Source organism: Rhinolophus ferrumequinum, chromosome 8, assembly GCF_004115265.2.
Source record: "Rhinolophus ferrumequinum isolate MPI-CBG mRhiFer1 chromosome 8, mRhiFer1_v1.p, whole genome shotgun sequence".
NCBI lineage: Eukaryota > Metazoa > Chordata > Mammalia > Chiroptera > Rhinolophidae > Rhinolophus > Rhinolophus ferrumequinum.
The window spans coordinates 12,517,641-12,545,075 of NC_046291.1; the positions used below are offsets into that span (position 1 = coordinate 12,517,641).

General features: G+C 42.5%; 1 protein-coding gene across 1 annotated transcript in view; it reads left to right on the forward strand.

Moving 5' to 3' along the window:
- Nucleotides 1-5,722: 5,722 nt before the first annotated feature.
- Nucleotides 5,723-27,435, forward strand: part of AP1S3 (adaptor related protein complex 1 subunit sigma 3) — a 62,556-nt gene continuing 40,843 nt past the window's right edge. Inside the window, exon 1 of the mRNA XM_033113111.1 lies at nucleotides 5,723-5,879. Coding sequence (XP_032969002.1) covers nucleotides 5,877-5,879 — 3 coding nt within the window. The 5' untranslated portion in view covers nucleotides 5,723-5,876. The remainder of the gene's footprint in view (nucleotides 5,880-27,435) is intronic.

Sequence of the window (27,435 nt, forward strand, 5' to 3'; positions counted from 1 at the left end):
ACACACAATGTGATTTATGGATGATGTGATACAGAATTGCACACCTGAAATCTATGTAATTTTACTAACAATTGTCACCCCAATAAATTAAAAATAAATTAAAAAAAAAAAAAAAAGATAATGGACTTTTGAGCCAAGACCTGTGGTTCTGAATGCCAGCTCTGCATTTTACTAGGGAGCTGATCTCAAGTTGTTTAACTTTTCTGAGACTCAGTTTCCTCATCGGTAATAGAAGGGTAACTATGCAGAACATCTGGGTCAATCTCAGTACTTTCAAATGTGTGAGTGGAGAGGACACAAATGACTAGAGAGGAAAAGACAGTGGTTTAAGAAAATAAAGAGGGGTGTGGATGATAAAAGAGGTTCCATGGAGTGTAACCTCACAGGGTGATCTGATCATAAATCCCTAACTGGGCAGGTCAGGGTGGGTAGTATGCCCTGGCCTGTAACTTCTTAGTAAAAGGCTTTTCTTTGCCTTAAGCCAGCCCTGTTCATTGTATCTATGCATCTGGGTCAACAAGCCTTTGAAATGCTTCTTTTGAGAGGCCTCCTCCTAAAGCTTAAGTACCCTCAAGAAAGCGCATGATCTTGTTAACTCTCCTAGAATCCAATCCCCGCCTTGCTTTCTCCCACCTTCCTGTCCTCTTCCTTAGTTCCCTCCTTAATTCCAAATGCATCACAGAAGCTGCAGCTGCAAACTGCCATTTTCTTAGAAGCATTTGTCTCAGTCTAATGAGAGCTTGCTTGCAGATATGTGCACTGCTTGGCTCCAATAAATTTTTAGAAAAATTCTCTACAGGTTTGGACGTGCTTACGTCTATCGGACGTCTATTACAGAGGCATAAGAATGATCGTCTCCATTTCACAGATGAGGAAATGGGGGCACAATGAGGTTGAGCATCTTGCCCAAAGTCACGGCTGGTAGGTGGCGAGGCTGGCATGGCGGTCAGGGTGCCTGACTGCAGACACTGCTCTTCTGTAAGACAAGCCCCGCGCTCAGCACACTACCCTGGGCAGGGTTAGCTTCAGCCCTGTCCCTGTCCCAGCTCACTTGAGGGCTGGGTGACTCCGATTATTCTCCATCTCCCTGCCCACTTCCTGCCCCATATTTTGAATCACTGGTCTTGAGGTTCAGTTCATGCCCAACAGATACTTTATCTAGTGGCTCTGCACTTATGCTCAGCCTGTGCGTGGCCACTGGGTTACATGGGGAATGCCACTAAAAGCTACAAAACCAAAGGTCGCTGCTTATCAGGAGCAACCAGGGCTAAGGATTCTCCAGTTGATGTTGAAATTTAAAAATCAACCAAGGAGTTCAGTAGATTCCCCAGGAGGCTGGCAATGCATAATACCAATGTGGCATCCAGCTTCAGACCAAACCGAAGGCTTCTCGGGTAGGAAGGCGTTTCCTCCTACCCAGCTGTACATCTGGCCCCTGAATATTGCATCTGTGTCCTGGGCAACAAGAGTTTCCCCGAGGACACAATCCACCAGACACAATTGCCCGAGGGTGGCAATTGTGTGAGCATCTAGAATTCCAAAGTCTGGTGGATATGAGTAGTGAGGAAATGTTAGCAAAAGTCAGACAAAAATGAGATGCACTTTTAAAAGGAATGATGCCAATCGGTTTAAATCAAGCCCAGCGTGGGGAAGGCAAGTCTGCAAACACTGACTGGCGGATCAAACCGAGGGCCGGTCCTCATGCGAGAAAATGTTCAAATGGTTTCCAAGGCTCTCAATCTTTTTTAAAATGGAAATAGTAATTTTATTATTTTAAAATTTAGGTATAGTTGGTTTACAATATTATATTAGTTATATTAGTTTCAGGTGCCCCAAATAGTGATTTGACTTCTTTATACCTTACGCTGTGATCCCCTTACTAATTCTAGTAACCGTCTGTCACCGTGCAAACTTATCAAACATGACAATCCTGCCTTTGGTCTCTGTTTCTCTGAGTCTGTTTTTGTTTTGTTCTGTTTGTTCGATTATGCAGTAATAAAAAGGAAATAAATCTTGAGACAACGTGGATGGACCTAGAGGGTATTATGCTAAATGAAATAAGTTAAAGAAAGACAAATGCTGTCTGGTGTTACCTATATGTGGAAACTGAAAACCAAAGGCTGTCAGTCTTACTGGGCAGCCATTACGCTGACACATACTGCATTTTCAGTGGTGATTGGAACTGCCAGACAATCAAGGTATATGTGCATTCCATTTCACTTTTTCTTTTTGGTATAGTGGTGATAACCATCAGCCCGCTTTGTCGCAGTATCTTGTATTTAACAAGACTAACAAAATGGGAAACTCAGGAGCTCCTCCTCCCCGGTCTATGTGTCTTTAGTTTAGTTAACATTTAACTAGATTACCATTATGATTGGAAAGAAAGAGCTGGTTCACTTCCTGACAAATCTTGCCTGATGGCCTTCCTTTGCTTCTTTTATTTTTTTTAAACTCATAGCTTGTTCTCTCTCAATTTCTAGAAAGTTAATAATTTGGTTTATGGACTGTCATCAGTTTACTGTATTATCATGTCCCTCATTTGTTCTTCTCCCCTGTGGATTCCATGGTGGCCTTTACTACGTTCTCTATATCTCTCGTTACTGTGGAGTCATGGAGTTGTTTGAGAAGTGAAACTCACGTCGAGTTGACCCAATACCAGGGCGTTGCGTTGTGATGTACATACACACAATCTCACTCAGCAGCTCAGAAATGACGAATCTGTAACATGTAACACACTGCACCCTGGCTTCTGCCGAGTGTGAAAAATACCATCCACGGAGCCACTTTAAAATGGAGTTGCAGCTGCCACCCCAGAGGACCCGCCTTGCACGTCTTACTCCTCAAACCTTTAGAACGTTAAAACTGGGCAAAGTCACCTTTGGACTGGGCCTGAAGCTGCAGTGTACTCCAAACAACTATTTATTATGCCCACCATGTGAAAATTAAAGACGTTCTTTAGCATAAGCATCACTGTTAGCTTATCTGCACCTCCTATTTCTTCCTTCTATTCGTGTACTTGTTCCCTTTCCCTTTCTTGTAAATACTCCTTGCCTTCATCTCCTAATGGGAACACTATTTGGGTTTCTACCTGAATCAGTGTTTTCTGAATCGCTGTTCTTTTGGATTTCCAATAAATGCTTGTTGCCTCTCACTTTGGCCTTTTATTTCTAGGTTAACACTATGCCAGCGGATTTTGAATCTAAAGGTCTCCTCCGGATTGGACCAGGGAACCCCTCTTTGCACTGGAACATCTAGAGTCACAGGGTCTCTGGGTCCTGGCTGGGCTTGGCCTCCTTGTTGGTGGACCTCAGGGGGCACCAGGAGTTTGAAAGGAGGCAAAAATGGGAAAACCAACATTCAGAAATGCAAGTTATTCCAGAGACGTGGGCTTTCTGAGTAAACATTGCTCAACGTCACTGCTGTTGGTCCCTGAGTCCAGGCCTAGCTCTTCCTCTTATTAGCTTCGGTGCCTGCTTTGTCCTCACTGCCTCTGAGTCTCAGGCTCTCATCTGTACAATGGATAATCAAGAATCAACAAAATGAAAAGGCAACCTCTAAAATGGGAGAAAACAGTTGCAAACCACGTACCGAATTACAGGTGGTCTCGATGGGCAGTAAGATAACCTATGTGAAGTGTCCAGCCTTGAGAGTGGATTGGGGTGTGATGTGAGAATCTGGTGGGAAGAACATTCGGGGCAGAAGCCCAGGAGAGCGTCCACAGCCCATCTCAGCCAGGTCATGAGGGAAGGCAAAGGATGCTGACAGTCTTTAAATTAAACTCCCCTCATTGTCTAACCAAATGTTCCCTGACATGGCTCACACAGTCAGGGAACTCTCTCCTGCTTTAATCTTTTACTTGTTATGGCAAGAGCATTGAGATTTCTTTAGCTTTGAAACTCACCTTTAGCATTCCTATCTCTTTCCATGAACAATAAAATCCTTAAAGCAGAAAGCTCTGGGTGCTTTTCATAGGATCAGCAAGAGGCGTGGGGCAGGGCTGAGCCTCGCCCTGACATTAGATAGAAAGGAGAGTCACAATGCTTAGAAACTAGTGAGGTACAGTGAGTCCAAAAGGTCCCAGATGGGGAGAAAGTGCACCCCTGGGTTGAGAATTAGGAGTTCAGAAAGCAGCTATCCTAAATTCACAGTAAGTTGTGGACCACCTGTCAGGAGGCAAAGTCACTCCATTACCTGGAGTTTAATTGTTAAATAATCCTCTTCCAGAGCCTCTGGCAAATACCACACACCAGGGGCCAAAGCCATCAGGAGGTGTGTGGCAACTGAAAATCGAGGATGTAAAGGCAGTTGAGCTCTTTGAGAACTTTGAGGTCGCTGCTGTCTTGGGGGCTTTTAGTGTGCATGATGCCATAATGTAGGAAAGACCCATTGCCTCCTGGCTCCTGCCTGCCTCTCTGACCTCCTCTCAACTTAAATCCAGCCACAGAGGCTTTCTTTGGGGTCTTTTGAAAAGAACAACTCCTTTTCTCTTTCTGAGCACTGGCTTCTCATCTCCAGATCTCATGCTGCCTCCTCAGGGGCAGCCTTCTCTGAGCTCCACCCCTCCCCCAGCTAATAAATGTAGCTTCCCCTGTGCCTTGTCCCAGCAACCGGCTCTCATCTTTGTAATCTTCTCGTCTACTTAGCACTCCTCTTACTTTGTAGTTATTCATTTACTTGTTTATTATTTGTTATCCTACAAGAGACTATAAGCTTCAGAAGAAAGAAGGTTTGTTCTCCGCTGGATCCCCCACGCTCCTTCTGTAGGGCTTGGCACAGAGTAAGCACTGGTAAATGTGGCATCAATGCACGGATGGATGGAGCGTCCCTTACTTCCCGGTTGATCACCTGAGCTGGCCCACAGCCCGCGGAAGGTACACAGTTGACTCTGGGAAGGATTTTCACCAATTTTGTCTTCCAGGGACCACTCACGGAAAGGTTCTTAACATTTTTAGGGTGCAGATCTCCTTAGGCATTTGATAAAACCAACTGATCCTCCCAAAAGAATATAAATGTGCACTCAAAACTGTGCTTACAACTTGGGGGTTTGGGGACTCCTAACGCCCCAGGGAAAAATTCTAGACTTAAAAGAAAAATCAAGGGGAGAAGGTGAGACATCGGAGCCTCAATCTTAGGGGAGACCTCTTAAAACCGGGCCTGTTTAAAATGACCAATGTCTTTGGATTGCAGTTACAAAGAAAGAAATTGGAGGCAAGAAAACGCTTCTAGTTCCGGCTGGGGCAAACGCTCCCTCCCTACCCCGTTTAAGACCAGTCATCCTCTGATACTTTCTCAAGTGTATGGGGGGAATCTCTTTGTGAGGTTTTATAAAAGTTTGTCGAATGAATGAATGACATATTCGCGCGGCAGAATCAGGAAAGCAGCCCCTCTGAGCTCCCTGTGCAGGAGTGCCCAGGGAGTAACCCGGGCTTCTGGCGGGGCCCCCGCGCGGGGCGGGCGAGGCCCGGGTGCTGCGGTGCGCGCGCAGGTGGCTTGGTACCTGCTGCCACCCGCGCGGCGCGGGGCGGGGCCAGCTGCGCGGGGGTAGTGGGTGGGGGTGAGAGGAGGAGGAGGAGGAAAAGGAGGAATAAGCGGAGGAGGGAGAGGAGCAAGAGGAAGAGGAGGGGGAGAGAGCAGAGAGAGGGGAAGAAGACCGAGGGGAAAGGAGGGAGAATGGGAGGGGCGGCAGGGGAGGGAGGGGACCCGGGGGGAGGAGTCTGCAAACTTTCAGGCCGAGGGCATTGTGGGAAGCAGCCATGGTCTGAGGCGGGCGCCTCACCTGTCAGCCGCGCCGGCTCCTGCACTCGGCTCTCGCCCTGGTGTGCCCCGCACTCGCCACTCGCCACTCGCCGGGCAGGAGCAGCGGCGGCCCCGCCACCATGGTGAGTGCGGGCGACGCGGGCGGCGGCACTGACCCGGGAGTGCAAGCTCCCGGGAGGCACCTGCAGCGCGGGGCCGAGCGCTCGGCCCGGGGACGGAGCAGCCCCGTCCCACCGGGGTCCCCGGGCCCGCGCGCGGCTGTGGCCCAGTCCGAATGGTGCGGACGCATCGGGGCACCAGGGACTCAAGCCCGGGACTCTCGCGGCCACCGGGCGCCGCTGCTTCATTCATTCGACCAATGTTTGCTGAGCGCTTAGTTGGTGCCAGGCACGGTGCCAGGAGCTGGAGTTGTCGCGAGGGACCAGGTGCAGGCTTTACTGTCAGGGGGGGTTCACGTTCTAGGAGAAGGATGTGGAGGGAGGGAGACGTGTAATATACAGTAACAGAAAGATAACGTCCCAGAGTAAGTGCGCTGATGTTCAAACACAACCGAATGGAGGGGTGGAGAGGCGACTCTGCAGAGTGGGCAGGCACCTTCTGGAGGAGGTGACAGACGAGCTGTTGGAGGTCCTGGAGGAACACTGCGGGCGATGGGAGCAGAGAAAGCAAAGGCCAGAGAGAAGCAACGCTTACTTGTAGCAAGAAAAGTAGGCAGGGGCAGGACGAGGCGGGTCCTTATAAGCCAAGTTAAGGAGTTTGGTTTTTACTCCAACCGAGTGGCATACTCAGGTGGCAGCGTTTTAGCAGGAGAACTGACCCTATCCCTTCCATAGTTTTAAAAGATCCTTTTGGTGGTTGATGGAAAGTAGACGTGTGTAGGGGTGTCAAATTGGAAACAGGGAGACCAGTTGCAGCACTCCAGGTGACAGATCCTGGTGGCTTGCACTTGGGTGGAAGCACAGTTCGGATGCCTCTTGCTCTTGTCTTCGGTCCAGGAAGCATTTTGAGAGTGCAGTGGCCTGCGCTGCACCAGGCCCACTTACCCAGGGGAGTTCACTCCCCAAATCCGAGGAAGAACAAAAGTGACCTGAACTCTGTGGGCTCAAGGGGCCCACTGCAGGCAGGAACAGGAGGACCATGTAGATTAAGAAGGTTGACGGACAAGGAGAGCAGTGGTGCGCTGAGCCCCTTGGACAGGAAGGCCACAGGGGCCTGTTCCTGGGAGAGGCTTGGCTGCACAGACTAGAGGCGCCTTTGTTGTTTGTTGAGGGTTCCCTGTAAGTACAGCGTGATGCAAAAAGGAGGCTGTAAATAATGGAGCAGTTCTCTTGGCTTGCTCAGGTTTCCCAAGAAACAAGGTGACAGTGCACGCGGCCCGCCAGCATCATTTGCCTGATGGAGGGTGGAACGAGGCCCTGGAGTTTCCGAGTACCACAAGGCTGCTTCCATTCCGAGGGCTGGGGCAGGGCCCTCGCTCTAGTCGGCATCTGCTGTGGAGTTTTATTTTTTCTTGTTGGTGTCATATGATCAGTTGATCAGAAATATGTGGTTTCCCTAGCTTTGCCACCAAGCCTTGCCCAGTGGGAAATATTGATGTTTTCGAGCACTTGTAATAGGCCAGGCGGAATGCTCAACTCGTTACATTCATGATCTCAGTTAATCCTTGCAACAACCAGATGAGGGTAAGTGTGATGCCCTTTGCCTTTTCCCTGCTCTGACCTGTCCTAGCAGGGTGTCCTTGGACAATTCCTTCGCCTCTCTATGCCAGTTTGCTCACTTGTAAAAGGGAGGTAATAAATGTTCCCAAATCATAAGGCAGGGGTACTCCAAGGGAGGTCTGGGTACCCTGAGGAGTCCCTAAGACTTTTCAGAGGTCCATGAAGCAAAACTATTTTTATGATAGCTCCAGATATTATCTGCCCTTTTCACGTTCATTCCCATGTGACTGTACGTGGCGTTTTCTTGAGACTGTGTGACCTGGGGTAGTGTAACCGATTGAATGCAGAAGCAGCTAAGAGAGTCCAGCTGTTTTCTACTGAGCCAGACATTCAGGAGACTTGCTAAAATGTAAAACAGTGCCACTCTTCTCACTAATTTTTTTCTTTTTGCTTTGGAAAATACTGTTACTGTTCATAAAAAAAGTTATTTCTGTTAATATGTAATAGCTTTATTATTTAAAAAAATGAACTGATAAATTTCTAAAATTTTCTCCATTTAAATGCGTAATATAGTAAATATCAATGGATACAATCTATATAAACAAAAAAGGTATTTGGAGCTGTCTATTTTTAAGTGTGTAAAGACTCACCCATTTGTGAGTTAATGCAGATGGAAGTGCATAGAGCAGCTTTGCCTACTGTAAATGCTCAGCGACTATAATGTCTCATTTATTTTTATTGTCACGTGGTAGGGAAGAATAAGCGACCCTCCCTGATGCCCCGCAGCTCTAGGCTTTTTGGTAAGGGCCACTTTGCGACTCGCTATCTTTCTCCTGCTCCATTCCTGACTTGCCAACTCTCTCTCTAGGAAACTGGAAATGCTTGCAGCATCCCACCTGCACACAGGAAAGGGTTCTTGATTTCACTGTGCCAGTGGTCCAGCTTTCTAGAGCAGAGCTTTTATACATTGTGCATCTTGGGGCTGTGTTTGTATTGGATCCTACTGTGTGGGGGGAGGGGAAATCAGCTTGTACTTCTGCACCCGGTCTTTCTTTTAGAAATCTCTGCCTTGGAAAACAATGCTGGAATTATTGTGTTTCAGGGGCTCTGAGCCCAGTGGAATCAAACATCTTACTGGGAAGAATTTACTATTGACTGTTTGACAATATTGATGGAAGAAGGATTTTTAAAAATGTGTTCCTTTATTATTTTCTTTTTTGTATAAAACAATAGCATCGAGGATTTATAGGGTAAGGTTTGAAAGGCTTGGGGACACCGTTAATAAAAATGGAAGCAGACTTCGCTTTATGCAGTGTACGTGCTTCTGAAAAGTTGCGATGACTTTAAAAACAACATTGTGAACAATATAGGGGAATTACCTATTGAAAGAAACTCAAATGTTAACCTCTTTTGAAATACGAGTAATCGTATTCTCTGGTTGCAAATCCAGTTCTCATGATGGATGTTATTTATCTCAAGTGAGACAGACATGCTAAAAATGTCAGGGATTTTTTTGGTGTGATTTTAAGTCTTACTTTAGAGAGCAAGACCTTCCCAAGCTAACTGTGAAAGTATTTCTTTACCAGAATTCATGTTCGTTTGAAACAGCACGAGTGTACCCTTCTCCTAAATCAGATAATTCCGTTTCCCAAGTTCATTGTAATCTCATTGTGTTACATAGAAATAGGAAAGGAGAGAAGGAACTGGGGAGCGTGAGGGGGGAGCACCCTAATGATGAACCTGCAGATCCTGCCCCCACCCACGTTCCCACCCAGTACGTGCATCAATTTTATTGTCTGAGGCTTACGTGAACTGTAATCAGTATGGGGATATTTTGGCAGTTTCAATTCCAGTTTGAGGGTGAATTAGTCTGTCACAATAAGGAGCACTTTCGTCCCCCTGAGGCCTGGTCTGGGCTTCTGGCCAGCTGTCAGTGTGGGGGGAGGGCGTTGGGAATGGCGGAGGGAAGTGACCCTCTGTGGTGCTGCTCTATTGTCCCGAGAGGGTTCCCCTACAACAGGCCTTCCCACAGGCCTCCCAGTAACACCAGTGAGACTTGTATTTACCCCTTGCCACAACAGTTACTTTTGAGTTCCCATTACTGGTTTTTGTGACAAATACTGACAACAGCTTACAATTTTTATATGGCGTTTTACTGATAACAGCTGGAAGGAAATGGTCAGCAGACAGTGTGTTTATCACACTGTTACTTTCAGTATCTGTCCTTTTGGGTCCCATGAATTATTTCATTACGGGCAGACATAATAGATAAAATTACCTGTCTTCTCCACCCCACACACTAATAAAGGAAACCCCTTTAAGACTCTCCAAAGATAAGCATTTTTTGACATCTTCATGAATCATTCCTTGAATTAAAAAGTTATCAAAGTATAGTTGACATATAATATTATATTAATTTTAGGTGTATAGCATACGGTAGTGATTCAACGTTTATATACCTATGAAGTGATCACCACGAGAAGTCTAGCGACCATCAGTCACCACACGAAGTTGTTACGCTATTACTGACTGTATTCTTTGTGCTGTACATTACACCCCCACGGCTTGTTTATTGCATAACTAGAAGTCTGTACTTCTTATTCCCCTTCACCTTTTTCACCCATCGCCCCCACTCCTCTCCTTTCTGGCAATCATCAGTTTGTCCTCCGTATCTGGGCGTCTCAAACCAAACCAAACCAAACAGAAACAAATTCCTTCAAGATTCTCCTAGAGATCTGAAGCTTCAGTGGGGCTGCTTCTTCCCGGGGGCCTGTCCTTGCCCCTCATGGAGTCTCCCTTGCTGGTACATCTTGTTCTTTTCTGATGGAATTCTGTTTCCCCTCAAGTATCCTTGCCATCTACCCGAAACTCCTTTTCCACCACTTGAAGCCTCTGGATCCCGGGATGGGAAAGAAAGTACATAGATATCAGAGGCAAATATTCTCTAAAATTCTCTAAATTCCCTAAAATTCTCTACTTGGTATACTAAGCCGTCTCGCTCGAGAAAATGTACTTATTGAGTGGCTGCTAATAGCTGGATAAATGAAGCATTTTAGCAGTGGAAAGGGAGTGCTGCAAATAGTTTCAAGTTGAAATGAAACGCTTTTGACCATTATAAGGAAGGTGAGCTTCCAAAAATCTCCGGTGAAGCCCCAAACCTGAGAACGTTCCTATGGGTAGAGCTGGGTTCTGAAATAGGTCTCCCTAAGTAGTTTCTGAAAACTGCCTGGGGAAAACTCATACAGTCTCTTATTAGTCTCTCAGTGCAATGGGCCGTAGACCTACAGTACATTCAGTCAAGAATAAGGGCATTTGGGATTCCATTTTTAATGTCCTCGTTAGATCTTATCTAGCAGGACTTCTGGGCTGATAAGAGACACGGGTATGTGGCTGGGCTCAGTAGCCAGTGAAGTGCTCCAGGAGCCTTCCTTCCATACGGGTCTATTAAGGAAGAGGCACGAGGCTCCTGGTTTGTAAACTGGTGCTTGTGCACTTTGTATTCTCATCCTTGGAGAGGGGGGTCCTCCGGGGGTGAACATGGCTCACCCAGATCATTTTAGATTAATTTTTTTTTTACATTAAAACACAAATATATTTGGGTCCAAGATGTACAATTCACATAAACTTTAAAGATAAAAACCTGAGAAATAGCTTGTTTATGGCTAGTTGCTTAAGGCTAGTGCTCTGGGTCTCGCAAGGCTACCTACCTTTTTTGCTGTTACAAGTAGTTGGGTGGGAAAAGTTTGAGACAGTGTTTTAATGGTCAGAAACATTTTTCTGTAAAGGGCTGGATTGTAAATATGTTGAGCTTTGTGGGCTCTGTAGTCTCTGTCACATCACTCAACTCTTCTATTGCAGAGTGAAAGCAGCCACGGACAAGATGCAAATGGATGTGGCTGTGTTTTAATAAAACTTTATTTACCAAAACAAGTGGAGGGCCAGAATTGGCTGATAGGCTGTAGTTTGTGGACCCACGTTCTAAGGCAGCTACCATGAACTCACTCATATGTATATTTGACAAGTATGTTGTCCAACCTGCCCTATGACAGAGAGTGTTCTGGGCAGGACGGACTACATAATTTGTGGCACCCAATGCAAAATGAAAATGTAGGGTCCCCTGTTCAGAGTTTATTGATGATTTATAGATGATGACAGCAGAGCATTAAACCAAGTGTGGTGCCCTTCTGAACCCAGGGCTCTGGTCTGCACAGAAAGCAGCCCTGGGTTTGGGCCCCAGAGGTCATGCTGAACAAGCCAGAAGTTTCCTGTCCTCCTGGAACTCCTGTGTGTGGTGGGGAGTTCTGTAAACTTTCTAAATATTTTGTATTGAGCATACAGAAGAGGGTTATATACTGTAAAGCATTGGTAAGTCATCATCTCATTTTTACTTTATGGAAATTGTGAACGTCTCTGAGGCAGGTGGTGTGGGGACCTCATTGGGACAAATGGAGCGGGGAGTAGTGCTGGCCTAGGGGGCTAATTCAGGCCCTGGCACCTCTAACCCTTCTTGGCCTGAGGAGGTAGGGCCATTCCTCCAGCAGGCTCAGCCTTTGCATGGTCACTGCCTGAACCAGTTCTGACTGAACACTGAGTTCAGGAGCATCTTCCAGCATTTGGTTTCGGGTTAATGCTTCTGCTGCGGGCGTTACCTTTGTCCATGTCCCCATGGAGGCCTGGGCGCAGGACACCATGGCTTCCCAGCCCCTCCTGGGCCTGTCCTATTCATCCAGGTGTGATGTAACTTGTCAGCTTAGGTCCTGTACGTTCTTTCCCCCTTTATGTAAGATACGCCTATCTGTAAACTGAAAACCCCCAGAAGGGTATGTAAGAGACAGCGATTGATTCTGGGAAGGGCTGTAAGAAACTGGTATGGTAAAAAGATGTACTTTTTATTGTATGTTCTATTAGACACTTCAATATTTTCTATTCTAATAAAATACCTTTGAAATAATATAAAATGACTTTTAAAATATTGTTTTATTACGTCTCTAGCAAAACTCTATTTTGTTTTTCCCTGTGTTTTGTAACTTCTTAAGCTTGAATGTGTCTGGAATTGGGATGGTAGCAGAAAAGTTTCCCTTAAAATATGCGCGCACACACACACACACACACACACGCACGCAAACACACTTTTTCTCTAACTTGGGCTCTTGGCCAGACTTCCAGGAGTCCTAATTGTACCTTGCTTTTGTATGAGGATTGAGAGTAGTTGAGGAGAAAAAAAGTTTGATCCATCGTTCTCACTTTAGTGACTGCAAACTTTTGGTAACAAGGTAAAATATTATTTTTAGTTGTTTCTCAGGGCTGAACTATGAAAGTATAGAGATGTTCGTCAGATCAGGGCTTGGCTTATCTGCCTTGAGTGGACAGCTGAACATTCCAGCAAGACTAAAAAGTCACATCCCTGAGGAATTCAGAAAGGACCCATCAAAGCTTGTATCAGATACAGGTTATCACTGAGTTGTTCTGCCCGCAGTTTCAATGTCTGCTGCACACCCCCAGCTTCCCTCACCTTCCTTGAAAACAACAAAAAATCAGGGTAGCAACTTTTCATCATGCAGGTGAAGCTATAAAAGACCTGAAAAAAATTAGTGTTTCTTTGAAGAGAAGTGTCAGAATTTCATCAGGTGACAGGACATGGTGTCAGAAGAGGCATCTCTGTTGTGTGACACACAGCATTTCATGAAGCCTTTGCTCGTTCATGTCTAAAGGCAGGTGTGGGATATGGGGGTGATGTGGGTGGAAGAGCCTGTGGTGAGGTGGACATGGCAGGCCCCCCCCCTCCGTGTGTAGCTCTGATTTTGGACACATTGTGCTTCCCACTTCCTAAGGTGACCTGAGGATTGAAAGAGAAAATCCAGTTCAAGCCCTTAGCATGGGGCCTCCCACCTGGAATACATTTCATAAGTGTTAGCTAGGCTCTTTTAAGAGAAATAGGAAAACGCTAATGAAAACCTTAAAAATGGTTCATAAGATTTATTTTTGTTCCGTAGGAATTTATGTGAACAGATGAACTAAAGAAACAAAATATCATAGACTGCAAGTACTGGGGAGGTGGGAGAAGGTAAGGGTTATCCTAATATCACATTTTTTTCCAAATGCGATTCAAAACTCTGTGTATGGATAGAACGTGTTTCTTTTATTGCTTAAGCAAGCACTTGCCTTCAGTTTCTTTACTAAGGAGTCAGGTTGTCAGTTCTGCGTGTGAGTGTGCTGCGTGTGAGTCTACCTGTAAAGTTCATTTGGCCTCATGATTTCAATACCTTCAGAATTCAGATAATCTAGTCTATATCAGCAACCTGATATAGGCTTGGCTGTATAACAGGGCAGGTCTGTCTTTCAGATTGAACCTGAACTTTGAAAGAGTATGAGGGACAGGCCATCTCCCACCTGTTATCAAATTTTCTTCATAGCTGTAGGCATCCTTGCCAAGGCACAAAGGCTTGGGGACAGATTTTTAATGAGCACTGAGAAGGCTGCAGTAGGAAGAAAATACAAGTTCTTAATAAACATTTAAGTGGTCATTACCATGCAGGGTGCTGAATTTAGCATATTTAAGCATAGCCTCTTGAACAAAGTTGTTCCTGATCACAAAAATTTCACATTAAGAAAGATCAAATAAGCATCAATATGAAATATGAATAGTGTCCCAAGTTATTAATGTTTCATTCAACTTCAAAGTCACACTGAAAATTGCCTGAAACTTGTATCCCCTATTTCCAGTATCTTTATGCTCCTTACAAGATTTGAAACAGAACCAAAGGCCAGCCTGTCTCTCAAAAGACTCCAGGAGAAAATCTAATTAGAGGCATATTTACTTTATGACAAAATTAAACAACGAGAAGTTATCGCTGACGTATTCTATGTTGATGATTCTGTCTGGAAGAAACGCTAAATGGAGAAATAGTATGTGAATCACTTTTCAGCGTTTTGGTGTTTTTTTTCCCCCACTTGTTAATCCCTGTGTTCTTGCAGTGGAGGTTATTAGAAGAGAAAGGTTCTGGATTACAAGAACCTTGTGTTGTTGAGAAGAAATTTCTCACATGCACAGCAAACCTAGCCGAGCAGGGGGTGGATAATTCAGCTCTGAAGTGTGTCGTTTGGATTACAGAATTGCTGCAGGAATTCGTGGAGGAGGCATAGTAGGGGCTCAGGGGAGGAACAGGAGGGCTGAGCCCGGAAGAGGGGGTGGCCCTGCCTTCAGCTGTTCAGGAAAGAGTGTGCGTATGTATGTATGGCTATGTGTGTGAGGGTTATGTTAGATGGAGCCTAGAAGGAAAGGTGGTTTTAAGGAAATGTGTATCCTGGATGAGTGCCTGCGAAGGCCTAGCAGGGACAGGTTTCTTTCTTACTGACGTTCCCATCGCCACCCTTCTGGCCCTGGCCTCTAACTACCCTCCAGCCAACCCCACTAAGGTGATTTATCCAGAATTATTAGGGAATGACGTTTCTCACAAGTGCACTTTCCACATAACTTACAAGGGCAAACTTTTTTTTTTCAGTTTGAGAGTTAAAAAACTATTAATATCTTCCTTAAGCATGTGAGGACATGGGTTAAAAGCAGCTCGAGGCTTGTGCAGGGTCAGGAGGAGCCTCACTTCTCTCCACCGCATGGTTTGGGAGTTGCCTTCTTAGCAGCCGAGGTTACAGTGTTACTGACGTTGCAAGTGTACTTAGGGGTGTGTGTCTGTGTGTGGGTGTCTTTGTGTGTGTGTGTGTGTGTTTTGTCTCCGAATGGGTTACTACTTGTGTATCTCTACAAAATCATCTGCTGTTATCTCCCTCCACTACCCTATGTGTCTGCCGCCGAGCTCTCTTCCTCCAACACTTTAATGTGTGTGTTGAGAGGGAAAGCTTATTTTCACAGCAGCAGAAAACAAACATCACTACAAAGACAGAAGAAGAGCATAATGCTTGGAAGGATTGCTTGCCTGGAGGATAAGGGGATTCAAGTCCCACACCCAGCTGCTCCCAGAGCTGTGACCTTTACTAGGTCCCCCAACTTCCCAGGACATGTCCTCAGCTGTCACATGAGGCGAGCTTGGGACTGAGAGATACAATCTTAAAAATCCTTTCTGGCTGTCACAGTCTGTTATCAGCTACAAGAAAATCATATGCCTCTCCAAAGCTAATGTACATTGTTTTTGGAATGTGTCAGAATCAAAAGCAGGGATGGCCTAGTGCTAAATTGTTGGTTCATGTGCCCTTGTCTTGCTGTTGGTTGGGAGCTGGGCTCTTCCTAAGTGCAATTTGCAGGTTGGGGTCCTATGTGCAGCTGGCATGAAGACACACCAGCCATACCAGCAGAGAGCATGTAGAACTCTACTGGGCACTGCACTGCTCACACGTCTGTGTGTGTGTATGTGTGTCGGCATTCAGTGCATTTTTGGCTTCAATCAGGTCAAGTGTAGAAGTTGCACAGCTTTATAATTTTGCTGTATATAGACATTTACTGAATACCTACTGTGGTCTATACTCGGGATTGGAGAGTGTTAAGAGATGTAAAGGAAACAGATGTGATTGTGCTTCTGATCCCACAGGGAGCGAAAATATATATAAATCGAGCAGCTGGTGTGTGACCCTCGACTGTGGTTTCTTTTAAGAATGTCGAAAATAAAGACATGACTGGGAGGGGTTGGGGTACATGGGAAAATGTGAATTTTGAAAGAGTCTCTGAAAGGATGTTATAAACTTGGTTTGATGAGGGACATATTTCAGACATGGGGGAGGAAGGAGGAGCTGGGGTGATGAGATAGAGCCCAGCAAGACGTGTTTTCAGGGCCGGTGAGCAGATTGGCGTGGCTGCATATGGGATGCGTTTGGAAAACACGCAAACACACACACACACACACACACACACACACACACACACACACACACACACACACACACACACACACCAGAAATCTAATTCTTGAGGGAAAAATGGTCATTTGGTAGAGGATAGTGAATGATAGAGGAGATTTTCTCCTGTCATTTGTTGGGAGGACAGCCCACAAGGGTCTGGCATTTTTGTTTTCTATTCAGAATCATTTCATTAATATGGAATATGAGTAATGTGACATGACTGCTGGGACAAACACCTAAGTTAAATCTCTGTTTTTCTGTCGTTTTTTTCGGATAGGAGTAATATGCATACATGTAGATGTGACTGATTTGAAGTTTTGAAGTGAAATTTAAAGGTTTATGTTCATTTTCTTTTCTATTACATCCATAACTCAGGGCAACTTAAATTTACGTTTCCCTATCATCAATTGTTTTGCACTCTCTTTCTTGAGGTGAGCCCACTGATCATGAGCTTGAATGCTGGGGCAATGTCAAGTTGCTGTAAAATTTACTTTCTTTCTCTTATTTTTTTGAGGTATAATTGACATGTAACATTATGTCAGTTTCAGGTGTACAACATAATGATTCAATATATGTGTATAGATTGTGAAATGATCACCACAGTAAGTTTGGTTAAAATTCATGTGCATTTTCTAAGAAAATTCAGGCAATAAATATTAATATGTATTTATCGAGCAGTTATTTGTCATTGTCTATTAAAATTCAAACCATTAAATACATTTAAGAATACATCATTTTAAAGCATAATGGATGGAATGTGAAAACTTCAATTCTGGCTCCTTGTGTAAAGCGCTTGAAAGAAGACATTTATCCTACGTCAATTGCAAGATAAATAACTTTCTGTCTGAGGAAAAAAAAATACTTTTAAAAACTGACTTTTGAACAAGACAAATAAAAACTCATAGACACTGACAACAGTTAGTGGTTACCAGAGGCTGAGAGGGGAGGTCGAAGAGGGTAAAGGGGATCAAATACATGGTGATGCAAGGAGAACTGACTCTGGGTGATGAACACACAATGTGATCTATAGATGACGTATTATAGAAAGGTTCACTTGAAACCTGTATAATTTTTACTAATCACTGTCATCCCAATAAAATAAATAAAAAGTAAATAAAAGTGACTTTCTTTGAAATAATAAGTTCGTCTGATTAATTGATATTTATCCATATTTATTACTAAAATCAGTATCAAAAGTACCTTTTAGATCATAATAGAAAGTAATTTTTGGAGCAACTAGCTTAGCAAACATTATGCAGATAAACTTTGCATTGGTACAATCTCTGCTCCCCGTGAGTCAGTTTCAGGGTCAAAAGACTGATATTTTCAAGACTATACTATATCTTTCTAACAAGAGTTACAGTAAACCTTTTTAATAAAACCAGCTTTTAAATCCTCTTTTCCTGAACTCCTTTTTATAACCAGTGAAAAGTTATAAATATTTATAAATATTATAATTATAATATTATAATATATAATATAATTTATAATATATAATATAATTTATAATATATAATATAATTTATAATATATAATATAATTTAATTTATAATATAATTATAAATATTATAATTATAAAAAGTTATAAATATTTATAACCAGTGAAAAGTTATAAATAAATTATTGTATTTTATCAGCAAGATAATTGTATTTTATCAGTAAGAGTTCAAAGAATAGAATACTTAAGATAATTAGCTTTGCAATAATCATTATATTTTTAGCAAATATTTACAACATGAGTTGCTTCTATAATAAACTTCTAATTTAGAATTATATTCTGTACTAGAGTCTTGACCATGGAAGCTAAAAATTTTGGACCTCGAGCAAAGGTGACCAAAAAAAGACAAAATTATTTTTGTTAACTGTGAAATAAGATAATCATAAACAGTAGGATTTCCTTTTCTTTACAAAGAATCTTTTTCCTCCTCAGTTTTGTTGAGATAAAATTGACAAAAGCATCTTGGGGTGGTATTTTTTTTTAAACATTCTTGAAAGATTTATAATTAAATATCAGTTTCATTGCCAAATGCCATAATTACTTATGGTGCCAATGATTTGATATTTGTTCTGTAGCTACACATTGCCAAAATTAGGTTAGATTTCTGAATTTTAAAATGACTATTTAAAATGCTGGGCAAGGGAAAGAAATGAGGAAATAGAGTGTGCTTTTCTTATATTGCGTGTTTCTCTATTGGGTGACGTAAAGAATGGTTATTTCCAGCAAACGTGGCCCAAAAATATCTGTCTTATTCAACCTTAAAAAAAACTTCATGCATCGATGGAGACTGGATTAAGAAACTGTGGTACATCTATACATGGAGTACTACTTGGCCATAAAGAAGAATGAAATCTTACAATTCGCAAGGATATCGATGGACCTAGAGAACATTATGTTAAGTGAAATAAGTCAGACGGAGAAAGACAAATGCCATATGATCTCACTTATATGTGGAATCTAAAGAAAAGAATAAATGGACAAACTAATCAGAAATAGTCTCAGAGACATAGAAGAGAAACTGAGGGCTGCTAAATGGGAGGGGGGTGGGGACGAGGGAGAAGGTGAGGGGATTAGAAAGCACAGTCAGTAACCACAGGATGGCCATGGGGATGTGAAAGACAGTTTGGGGAATATAATTAACAATGTCGTAAAGATTTTGTAGGGTATCTGATGGACACTTGTCTTATTAGGGAGACCACCTCATGGATGCTGTAAGTGCCTGATCACTTCAATGTACCCCTGAAGCTGAAGCTGATTAATATTGAATGTCAACTATAATTTCATATATGTATATACATATATACACATATATACACATATAGTCACAGGATGTGGAGTACAGCCGAAGGAGTAGAGAGTAGAAATGTAACGGCTGTGAGTGATATCAGAGGGGTAGTAGGTTGGGGGAAGGGGGATTATCACTTTATAAAGGGTATAAATGTCTAACTATTACATTGTTTTGTACACCTGAAACTAATAATAATAAAAAAAAGAAAAACAAACAAAAAAGTCATACTATTGGCAGGTCTAATGAAAGAAGAAACAAGTGTTCAAAATGAAGATGTTAAGTCCATCCTCAGCTTTGTGTGCACATGGCTGATTGCTATTGCTATGTCCCCAAAAAGGGGCCAGGCCAGTGCTGGGTGCGGCCGGGGGCCCACTGTGCTGCTTCTGTAGAGGGAGCTAGAGACCACAGGTGAGAACAGATGCCCTCTAGCCAATGTATGTTTATTTCATTGCCACCCTTAATCACATCACATTTTAAGAGTAGAAAAAGGCCTGGAAAGGAATCATATCGTGCGATTTGAGCAAGAGACCAGGTTCACTATCAAGTAATTAGCCTTGGAGTTACTTTATGGCAATTAGAATAGTATTAAACTATATCCCCACGACTGAAGCTTAAATCCATGACTGTTAAGGAATGTCATCTCCAAAGTAGCTTGTGGTTCTTAAAGTTCTCTGGGATAGGAACCCCTTTGAGAATCTGCTAAAATTTCTGGAACTTTTCCCTAGAGAAATGCTCTTAAATCCGAAATTTTGCATATACTTTCCAGAAGTCTCCTGACACTCCTTTCCCTTCAAGATTATCCTTAGACCTTGGGCATTTCTTGTAAAGCTGTAGAATCCTACCTGAATTCAATACCTAGCCCTGCTATCTAATATCAAGCCCTGCTACAGCTTGATGACTCTCGGAAAGTCTTTTAAATGTCAACAAAATAATTTCTTTTTTGTGGTCTTCTATGTTGGTACATCACCTCAGTATGTGGATTAAACAATATCATGCATGTAAACATGCTCAGGATTGTGCCTGTCATGCAGTGGGTCATTTTTATGGAGAAACATAATTGTCATGTGGAATATCTTGTTCAGATTAATGGGGTAGCAGATTGGAGTCTTCCTGGCGGAAAGGCTCCCTGAGGCGTTAAACGTTGATCGGAACGCTCTTCAGAGAGCTTAGGATCAGAGTGGTGAGAGTTAGTGGGCTGAGGACAATGTCTCTTGTGTCACCTAACTCTCAGCCTTTGCATTTATCTCCACTCCAGGTAAACAGCCAACAGCAGATACTCAGAAGCCAGAAAGGTCACTTTTTCCCCTACAGATGTGTTCGCAAATTTTTCTAAAGGACCTTCTTTTTCAGGGATGCTAAGCAGACCAGTGCTGTTAACACCACTTTCTTCAGACAAGCCACTGTGGCGTAGCTCCTGGAGCCATTTTCTGGTTGTCATTCTAGCCATATCGTACTATGATCATACCACGCCATGCTGATTGGACCATGTGTTCTATAGAGGGCTAATCTTGCTGCCTGTGGGCTATTTTAGTTGCCAAATTATGGGGATTACCTGTAGTCTTTGTGAACAGTCTGCAGCATTGGTGACTCTAGTGTTATGTGTCTATTTAATGCAGATTTAAAAGGCTCGTGTAGTGTAACCAGCAGTCCTGTCTACATTGTACACATGTGAAGACTGCCTTTGATTGGTGGGAAGGATCGATGCCTGGATGGTGGGAAGTCCTCGGGCTTTAGAGTCAGACGGATCTGGGTTGGAATCCCTCTCTGCCATGTACTAGCCTTTGAGCTCAGTCATTGATGTGGGTGTCATGGGACATCACTCCATGGCCTCATATGAACCGTCACTATCTGTCCCTTGCTGGTGGTTATCATGCTGGTGATGCTTCGTGGCCACTCACATTTCCGGCTTCTCTTAGAAATGCTGTGTGTTCATGGCCTGGAACACTGGCTTTTGCTCACAAGGGGCCATCTGATCTCTTGATTTGATTTTGACAAGTGACCAGTTTTTGACAAGTAACCCATGTTTTTGTTAAATGCATGGGGATGGAAAGAATGAATAATTATCCACTATCTGTCATAGATTTTATCATTGAATCTATTACATTACATTCCTAATTTAACCAATGAATCTAAATGATGATAAAATTCATTCTGGTAGTATTGTGTTCTAGGAATGCAGAGGAATGTATACCTGAGAATGGTTTGTGTGCTCAGGTTATGCAGTAGAATTTTAAAAAATTAGAATTCTTAGGATACTAAGACCCATTGCCTTAGTTTTCCTTACAGTGTTCACCTGTTGGGTTGGTTTTACACATCTCTTCATCATTCATTTTAGGTTGGTTAGTTCCACAATCCCTAAGAATCTGAAGTTGGTTTTTCAAGTTAGGAGGGAGAGCAATTATTATCTGAGAGTTGAGAAAGCCCCTAAGGAATCATTACTTGGGTCTATCTGGAATTAGTTAAACCAGTCTCTGCTTTCCTTGGATTGCATCCAGAATCAATTGTGCATGGTTTCTCTCATAATTAGCTCCTCCAAACTCTTCCTCCCAAAGAAAACGTGTCATACATTCAGCCCATGACTAAAGTGTACCAAGCAAGAACAATGACAGTCCTTAGTTTTATAGCAAAAGACACTCCAAGTCCAGAGTGCTCACCAGTACACAATGGAACCCCACTATAGCAAAAGATACTCCACGGTTTTCCAACGTGGTTTGTAGAACATTGATATTTACTTTCGGAATCAATGGTATTGTTTTACTAACGAACAACGCCATTGGTAAAATGAATTAAAAATCCAAGCCAAAAAACTAAATCACATTAATTTACAATGAAGATTGGTCTTTGTAGTATTGTCAGCCTGACATCTCCTGTACAGCCCTAGAACTCTCGTATTTTTTAGTGTGCAAACCTTGTTTTGATTGAAGTACAACTGAGAGTCATATATGAAAAACGAATCTGTTTTGTAAATGGTGGATGTTCATGTGATCAGTGAGAATTTTTTTGTTTGCGAGGTTAGGGTCATCAGAAAGCTAGTTCTGGCACATGCCCCTCATTATTTTGGCCCGAAGGGCAGCCAGCGATGATTTAAATGTTACCTTTCAAGTATATTTGGTCTCAGAATTAGGTGATGTCTCAGAAGCAGAAAGGCCAACTCTGTCGTTTTGGCCTCTTTATTCAACTCAGTGCCACTGGGCATGGTCCCTGCTCCTAGGCTGCAGGCTGTGAACTAGACAGAGCAGAACAGAAAACACAAAGCTGAGAACAGCCACTTCCCATTATTAATGCGGAGAACACAGAACAGAGTGTGAGAAACCCAACGGTACCAGCCGTGTCCACCGTGGTCCCTTCCCCGTGATTTTTCTCTGACTTGCTCAGTGCAGGCTTCCTGTGAGAGTCACGGGGGCTCAGGGTCGGGGAGGCAAACGGGGCCTGAAATCCCGGCTGCCTCCATGTGCTGAGGCCACTGGCATGTGAAACTGTGAAGTACCCAAGCGGGACTCGTGCTTAACAAGTCAATGCACGTAGCATGTGTACAATGCCGTCCACTTTCGTTTCACCTTTTGCAAAATGTTTTAAGGATTTATATGAATATGTTGATTCACCGTGTATGTGTGCCAGGAGCTTGAGCTCGTAATGGAGTACAGGTTCCAGCTGGGGGAAGAACGTGTCTTTCTTTCGGCCTCATTGCTGTTTCTCTGTGATGGCTTTTTGAATAATGGGAAATTCTACATGTGAGGCCCTTTGTGGATGTGAAGCCTGCCTCCTCTTCTCACCCCTTTCCCTCAATGAGGCAGCCTCTGATTCCAAGGAGGATTTGTCTGTCTCTGCTGTCCCTCATTGGCACTCATCAGGCCCATATTTTAGAAAGTGGCTGACAGGAGGGATGCAGGGGCTGTGTCACTGTGGGTTAGCCAGGCTGTGTCCACCAAACAGGGCTATAGATTGTAAAAATATTCAGAGCTGGGGATCTGCTGCCAACCTGCCTGGCATCTATGCCCGAGTCTACCACTTACAGCTGTGTGACCTTGGACAAGTTCCTAAACCTCTCTGTCCCTTACTTACCTCAACTCAAAAGATACAGAATAATTGTTTTCCATCTCATGTACTATAGGGATTAAATGATATAAAGTACGTAGCACAGGGCCTGACATATAGTAAATGCTATTCCAAATATTTTGCAATAGTAATAATTACTCTTATTGGTTGTACTATTTATTCTTCTCCCCAAGATCTTCATCTATTTATTCTCTTGTTCTTGGGCGTAGATAAGCAACAAAGGCCCGTGAGTATACCATTTGGGATGCTGTACTCCGTCTCTAGGCATAAATTCTAAAAGACAGGCTTTGGAAGTCATAGGGAAATTGTTCACTGAGATTTTGTCACATGCATTCTGAAATCACAATGGCACACCTGAAGCGATAGTAGAAGAAAAGTAAGTGAATTTGTGTCATTGCTGTTAGTGATAGTTTTGAGGCCAGTTAACCCATTTTTGTAACGTTACGGCACATTGCTGATTTTATTCCTCCCCTCTTCCTCCACTGTTTGATCAGAAAGACGGTGTTTAAGCCCAGGCTCCACAGAGCCCCCTAGAGCCGCCTCTCCCCCACCAGCATCTCTAACCACAGATGCTTAGACTTTACTTTTTATTCTTTGTAATTAACTTTTATTTAGGTTTAGAGTTTCCATGTTTAAAATAATCCCTCAAACATGAAAACCACTTCTCTAAGGGCAAGGGTAGGAAGGGGAAGCAAGTAAGGTACTACACTTACCTCACACCAGGTAAACAATGGTTCACATGCTTACATGCGTAAGTGGGTGAAGACTTTGGTTAACAAATGTGATATTTGTGTTCTGTAATATTTGGTTTCTGAAAAGGACGTGAAAAATTATTTATGACTGCTGATCTGAGAATCATTCTCTATATCCCATTATTTTAAAGAATGCATGGTCATCATTGCCTTGTGTGATACATATCTAGTGCCAGGTGGTTAAAGTTGAAAGGAGCCTTGGAACTTATTTCAGGTGGAGCACCCCAGGGATGCTGGTCAACTTGGATAGTCACGTCGAACTGGTTCTTGGCAAAATACGGGCTTGTGACCACATTTTCTGTCATTGTGCTATTTTGGTTTTCCTAAGGCTATTATTTTACTGGCTCAATAGTAAATAGGCAGAGAATAATCAGGCCTTAAACTATTTATAAGATACGTAAAAACTACCAAATCACATAATCTAATTCCTACAGCTTATGTCCAAGAGGCCTCAAGACATAAACCCAACTCTCCAGACCCAAATAACCACTGAACCAGAATGCCTCCAGCATTTACAATTGTATACCCATGGAAGTGTTGAAAAATGGAGCCCAAAACAACTCAGTGAGAATATGGACAAAGGACTTGAGTAGACATTTCTCAAAAGAAGATAACCAAATGACCAATAAGCACCTGAAAAAATGCTAAACACCGTTAGCCATCAGGGAAACGCAAATCAAAACCACCAGGAGATAGCACTTCACACCCAGTATGATGGCTACTATTAACAACAAACAAACAAACAAACAAACAAAAGAAAAACCAGAAAATAAGTGTTGATAAGGATTTGGAGAACTTGGAATGTAAAATGGTGCAGCTGCTGTGGAAAACAGTTCCTATGGCGTTCCTCAAAAAATGAAACACGGAATTATCATATGACTCAGCAGTTCGACTCTGGGTATATACCCAAAAGAATTGGATTCAGGGACTTGAAGAGATATTTTTGTACCCCCGTGTTTGTAATAGCATTATTCACAATAGTCAAAAGGTGGAAGCAACCCAAGTGTCTGTCAATGGATAAGTGGGTAAAATGTGCTATATTTGTACAATGGAACACTATTCAGACTTAAAAAGGAAGGACATTCTGACACATGCTCCAGCATGGATACACTTTGAAAGACATTATGCTAAGTGAAATAAGCAGTCACAAAAGGACAAATACCGTATGATTTCACTTATATGATGTACTTAGAATAGTCAGATTCATAGAGACGGAAAGTAGAATGGTGGTTGCCAGAGGTTGGGAGGAGAGAGGAGTGGGCAAATATTGCTGAATGCGTACAGACTTGCAGTGTGGGAAAATGAAAATGACTTCTGGGAATGGATGGTAGTGATGGCTGTACAACATTATGGATACATTGAATATCCCTGGACCTCTTAAAAATAATTCCAACGGCAAATTTTACGGTATGAGTATTGTACTATAATAAAAAATTTTAAGTTTAAATAGAGCCAATATTTAAATCATAATAAAAAGATAATGTATTTCTTAAAAGAATGTTGCAATGAATGGATCTATAAGGGAGGAATCCTAAATGGCCTATTATAATATCAATAATGACCACCTAATTAATGGGAGTTTCCTATCCATCACAAAGTATTTGTTGGGCATTGTCTGCATAGCATTTTTTTTTTTTAAAGTGGGATAGTACATCTTCACATTTAGGTAAATAGACATTACTTCATGTGTTGCTTCAGGAAAGGAAATAATACTGCTTCTTTGGGCCAAGTACACACTTAAGAATAGTGTGTTTAGAAAACCACAAACGAGAGAGGGGATTGTGATGAGATCAGGTATCATTTATTTTCCCTCTGTCATGTATGAATCAACTTCATCTAAATTTTCACTGGCTCAGATACATTTTGCTTTGGTCCAAAGACAACTGTACTTGAGGACAGGATCCCCAGGATCTCATGCACACACAAGAGCTTACCAGCCAGGTGGCTTTGGGCAGCAGCTTCACCTCTAGAACTAAGTTTCCATTAGATTGTATCCAAGACTCTGTTCAGCTTTAGCATTCTGTGAACTTTCTGGTCTATTATATTAGGAATTTTAGTGTGTTTGCAGATTTTAAAACATGTCTCCCTCTGCTCTTGATCTGTGTAGCTCTTTTCTCATTTCTAGACCAAAAACTCCTTGAAGCTTGGTTTTGAAGTAAATATATGAAACCCAGTGGATTCAGGGTGATAGCCCAGACTTGGGAAGAGCCATGGTCAAAGATGTAAAGGCCTCTTGATGTCACAAGGTGCTCTAGTACAGCATTCTCAATATTATTTGCAGAAGCATTGTTGTAAAAACTGTTACTAAACTCTTGACACAGGGACTGATGGAATCAGTTATTAACTCACTCTGAAATTCTGCAGCTGGTGGACACTGCTGCTGTCCTGCCACTCAAATGACACCTGGAAAATCATAAGGAGAACATGAAGGGATGGATGGTGACAAAGGCTACTATCCCCATTCTGAACCTGTTGGGTTAGAAATTAAACCTTAAGTTTTTCCAGGAAAACAAAACAAAACAAAAAGGTGAAGTGGCTACTTCTAATGAATGGTTTTAAGGAAACTCTTAAATTTCATCCTTACCTAACATCTTAAGTGTCCATAGAGGTGTGTTTTCTGCTTATTGTATGTATCATGGTAATTCTCAGCATTTAGGTGCATGCTAGAAACACAGCTCAGTCTACTTTTGTGTTGTCAAAATATTGCCTTGGCTGTTATTTGTTTTCTGATTGTTTATTGTCTGTCTCATTTTTTGGGATGGAGTAATGTTGAATGTATTGGAAGAACAGACATTTGGTAGACAGTTGACAAGTTAAATGTTGATATATTTATTTTGAGTTTAACTAAATGTTAAGTCCTCATGGCAATTACTTCATGATCGATAGTCTTACCAATAAATGGGCTAAGGGAGATTTTCTGTGACTATGCTATGATGGATCATTGTATTTTTTTTATTGCAACATTTATAGGAAGAAAAATTCATAGTGTTCTTATGTTGCTTTTAGTGTGTTGTCTTAGACTTATCCATCAAAAATTGACACTAACTGTACTTGTATGCTGATAGTATATCAACAGTGCCTGGAAAAAATTAATTTATCTACTTTCCCACAAGCAAAATTCTACCATTAAAATGTCAGACAGTGATGGATTTAGACATAATTCGAAACTAACCAATGTTATTCTAAAATTAATCTTTTAAATTCTCACAGTTCTATTGTAAGTTATTTTTTTTTCTTTTGTATTATGGGACTACCATTGAGTAAATCACTGCTTTAGCTTCTTCATACGAGGACTGATCTGCCATAGCAATTCATTCATTCATTCATTCAAAAACAAATGAATGAGGGTCAGGCACTGTTCTGGAAGCTTGGGATACATCAATGAATAAAAGGCAAAGGCAAAATCATTGCCCCATGGAGCATACATTGTGAGTGTGGAATAACGACAATAAAATCATCAATAAGCAAAATAGTAAGTCATAAGTACTGTGAAAAATAACGAGGTGGGTTGGAAGATTAGGAGAGTCAGGGGAGGGCAATTTAATGATGGGGATGCATGTTATCTAGAGGGGTCAGGGT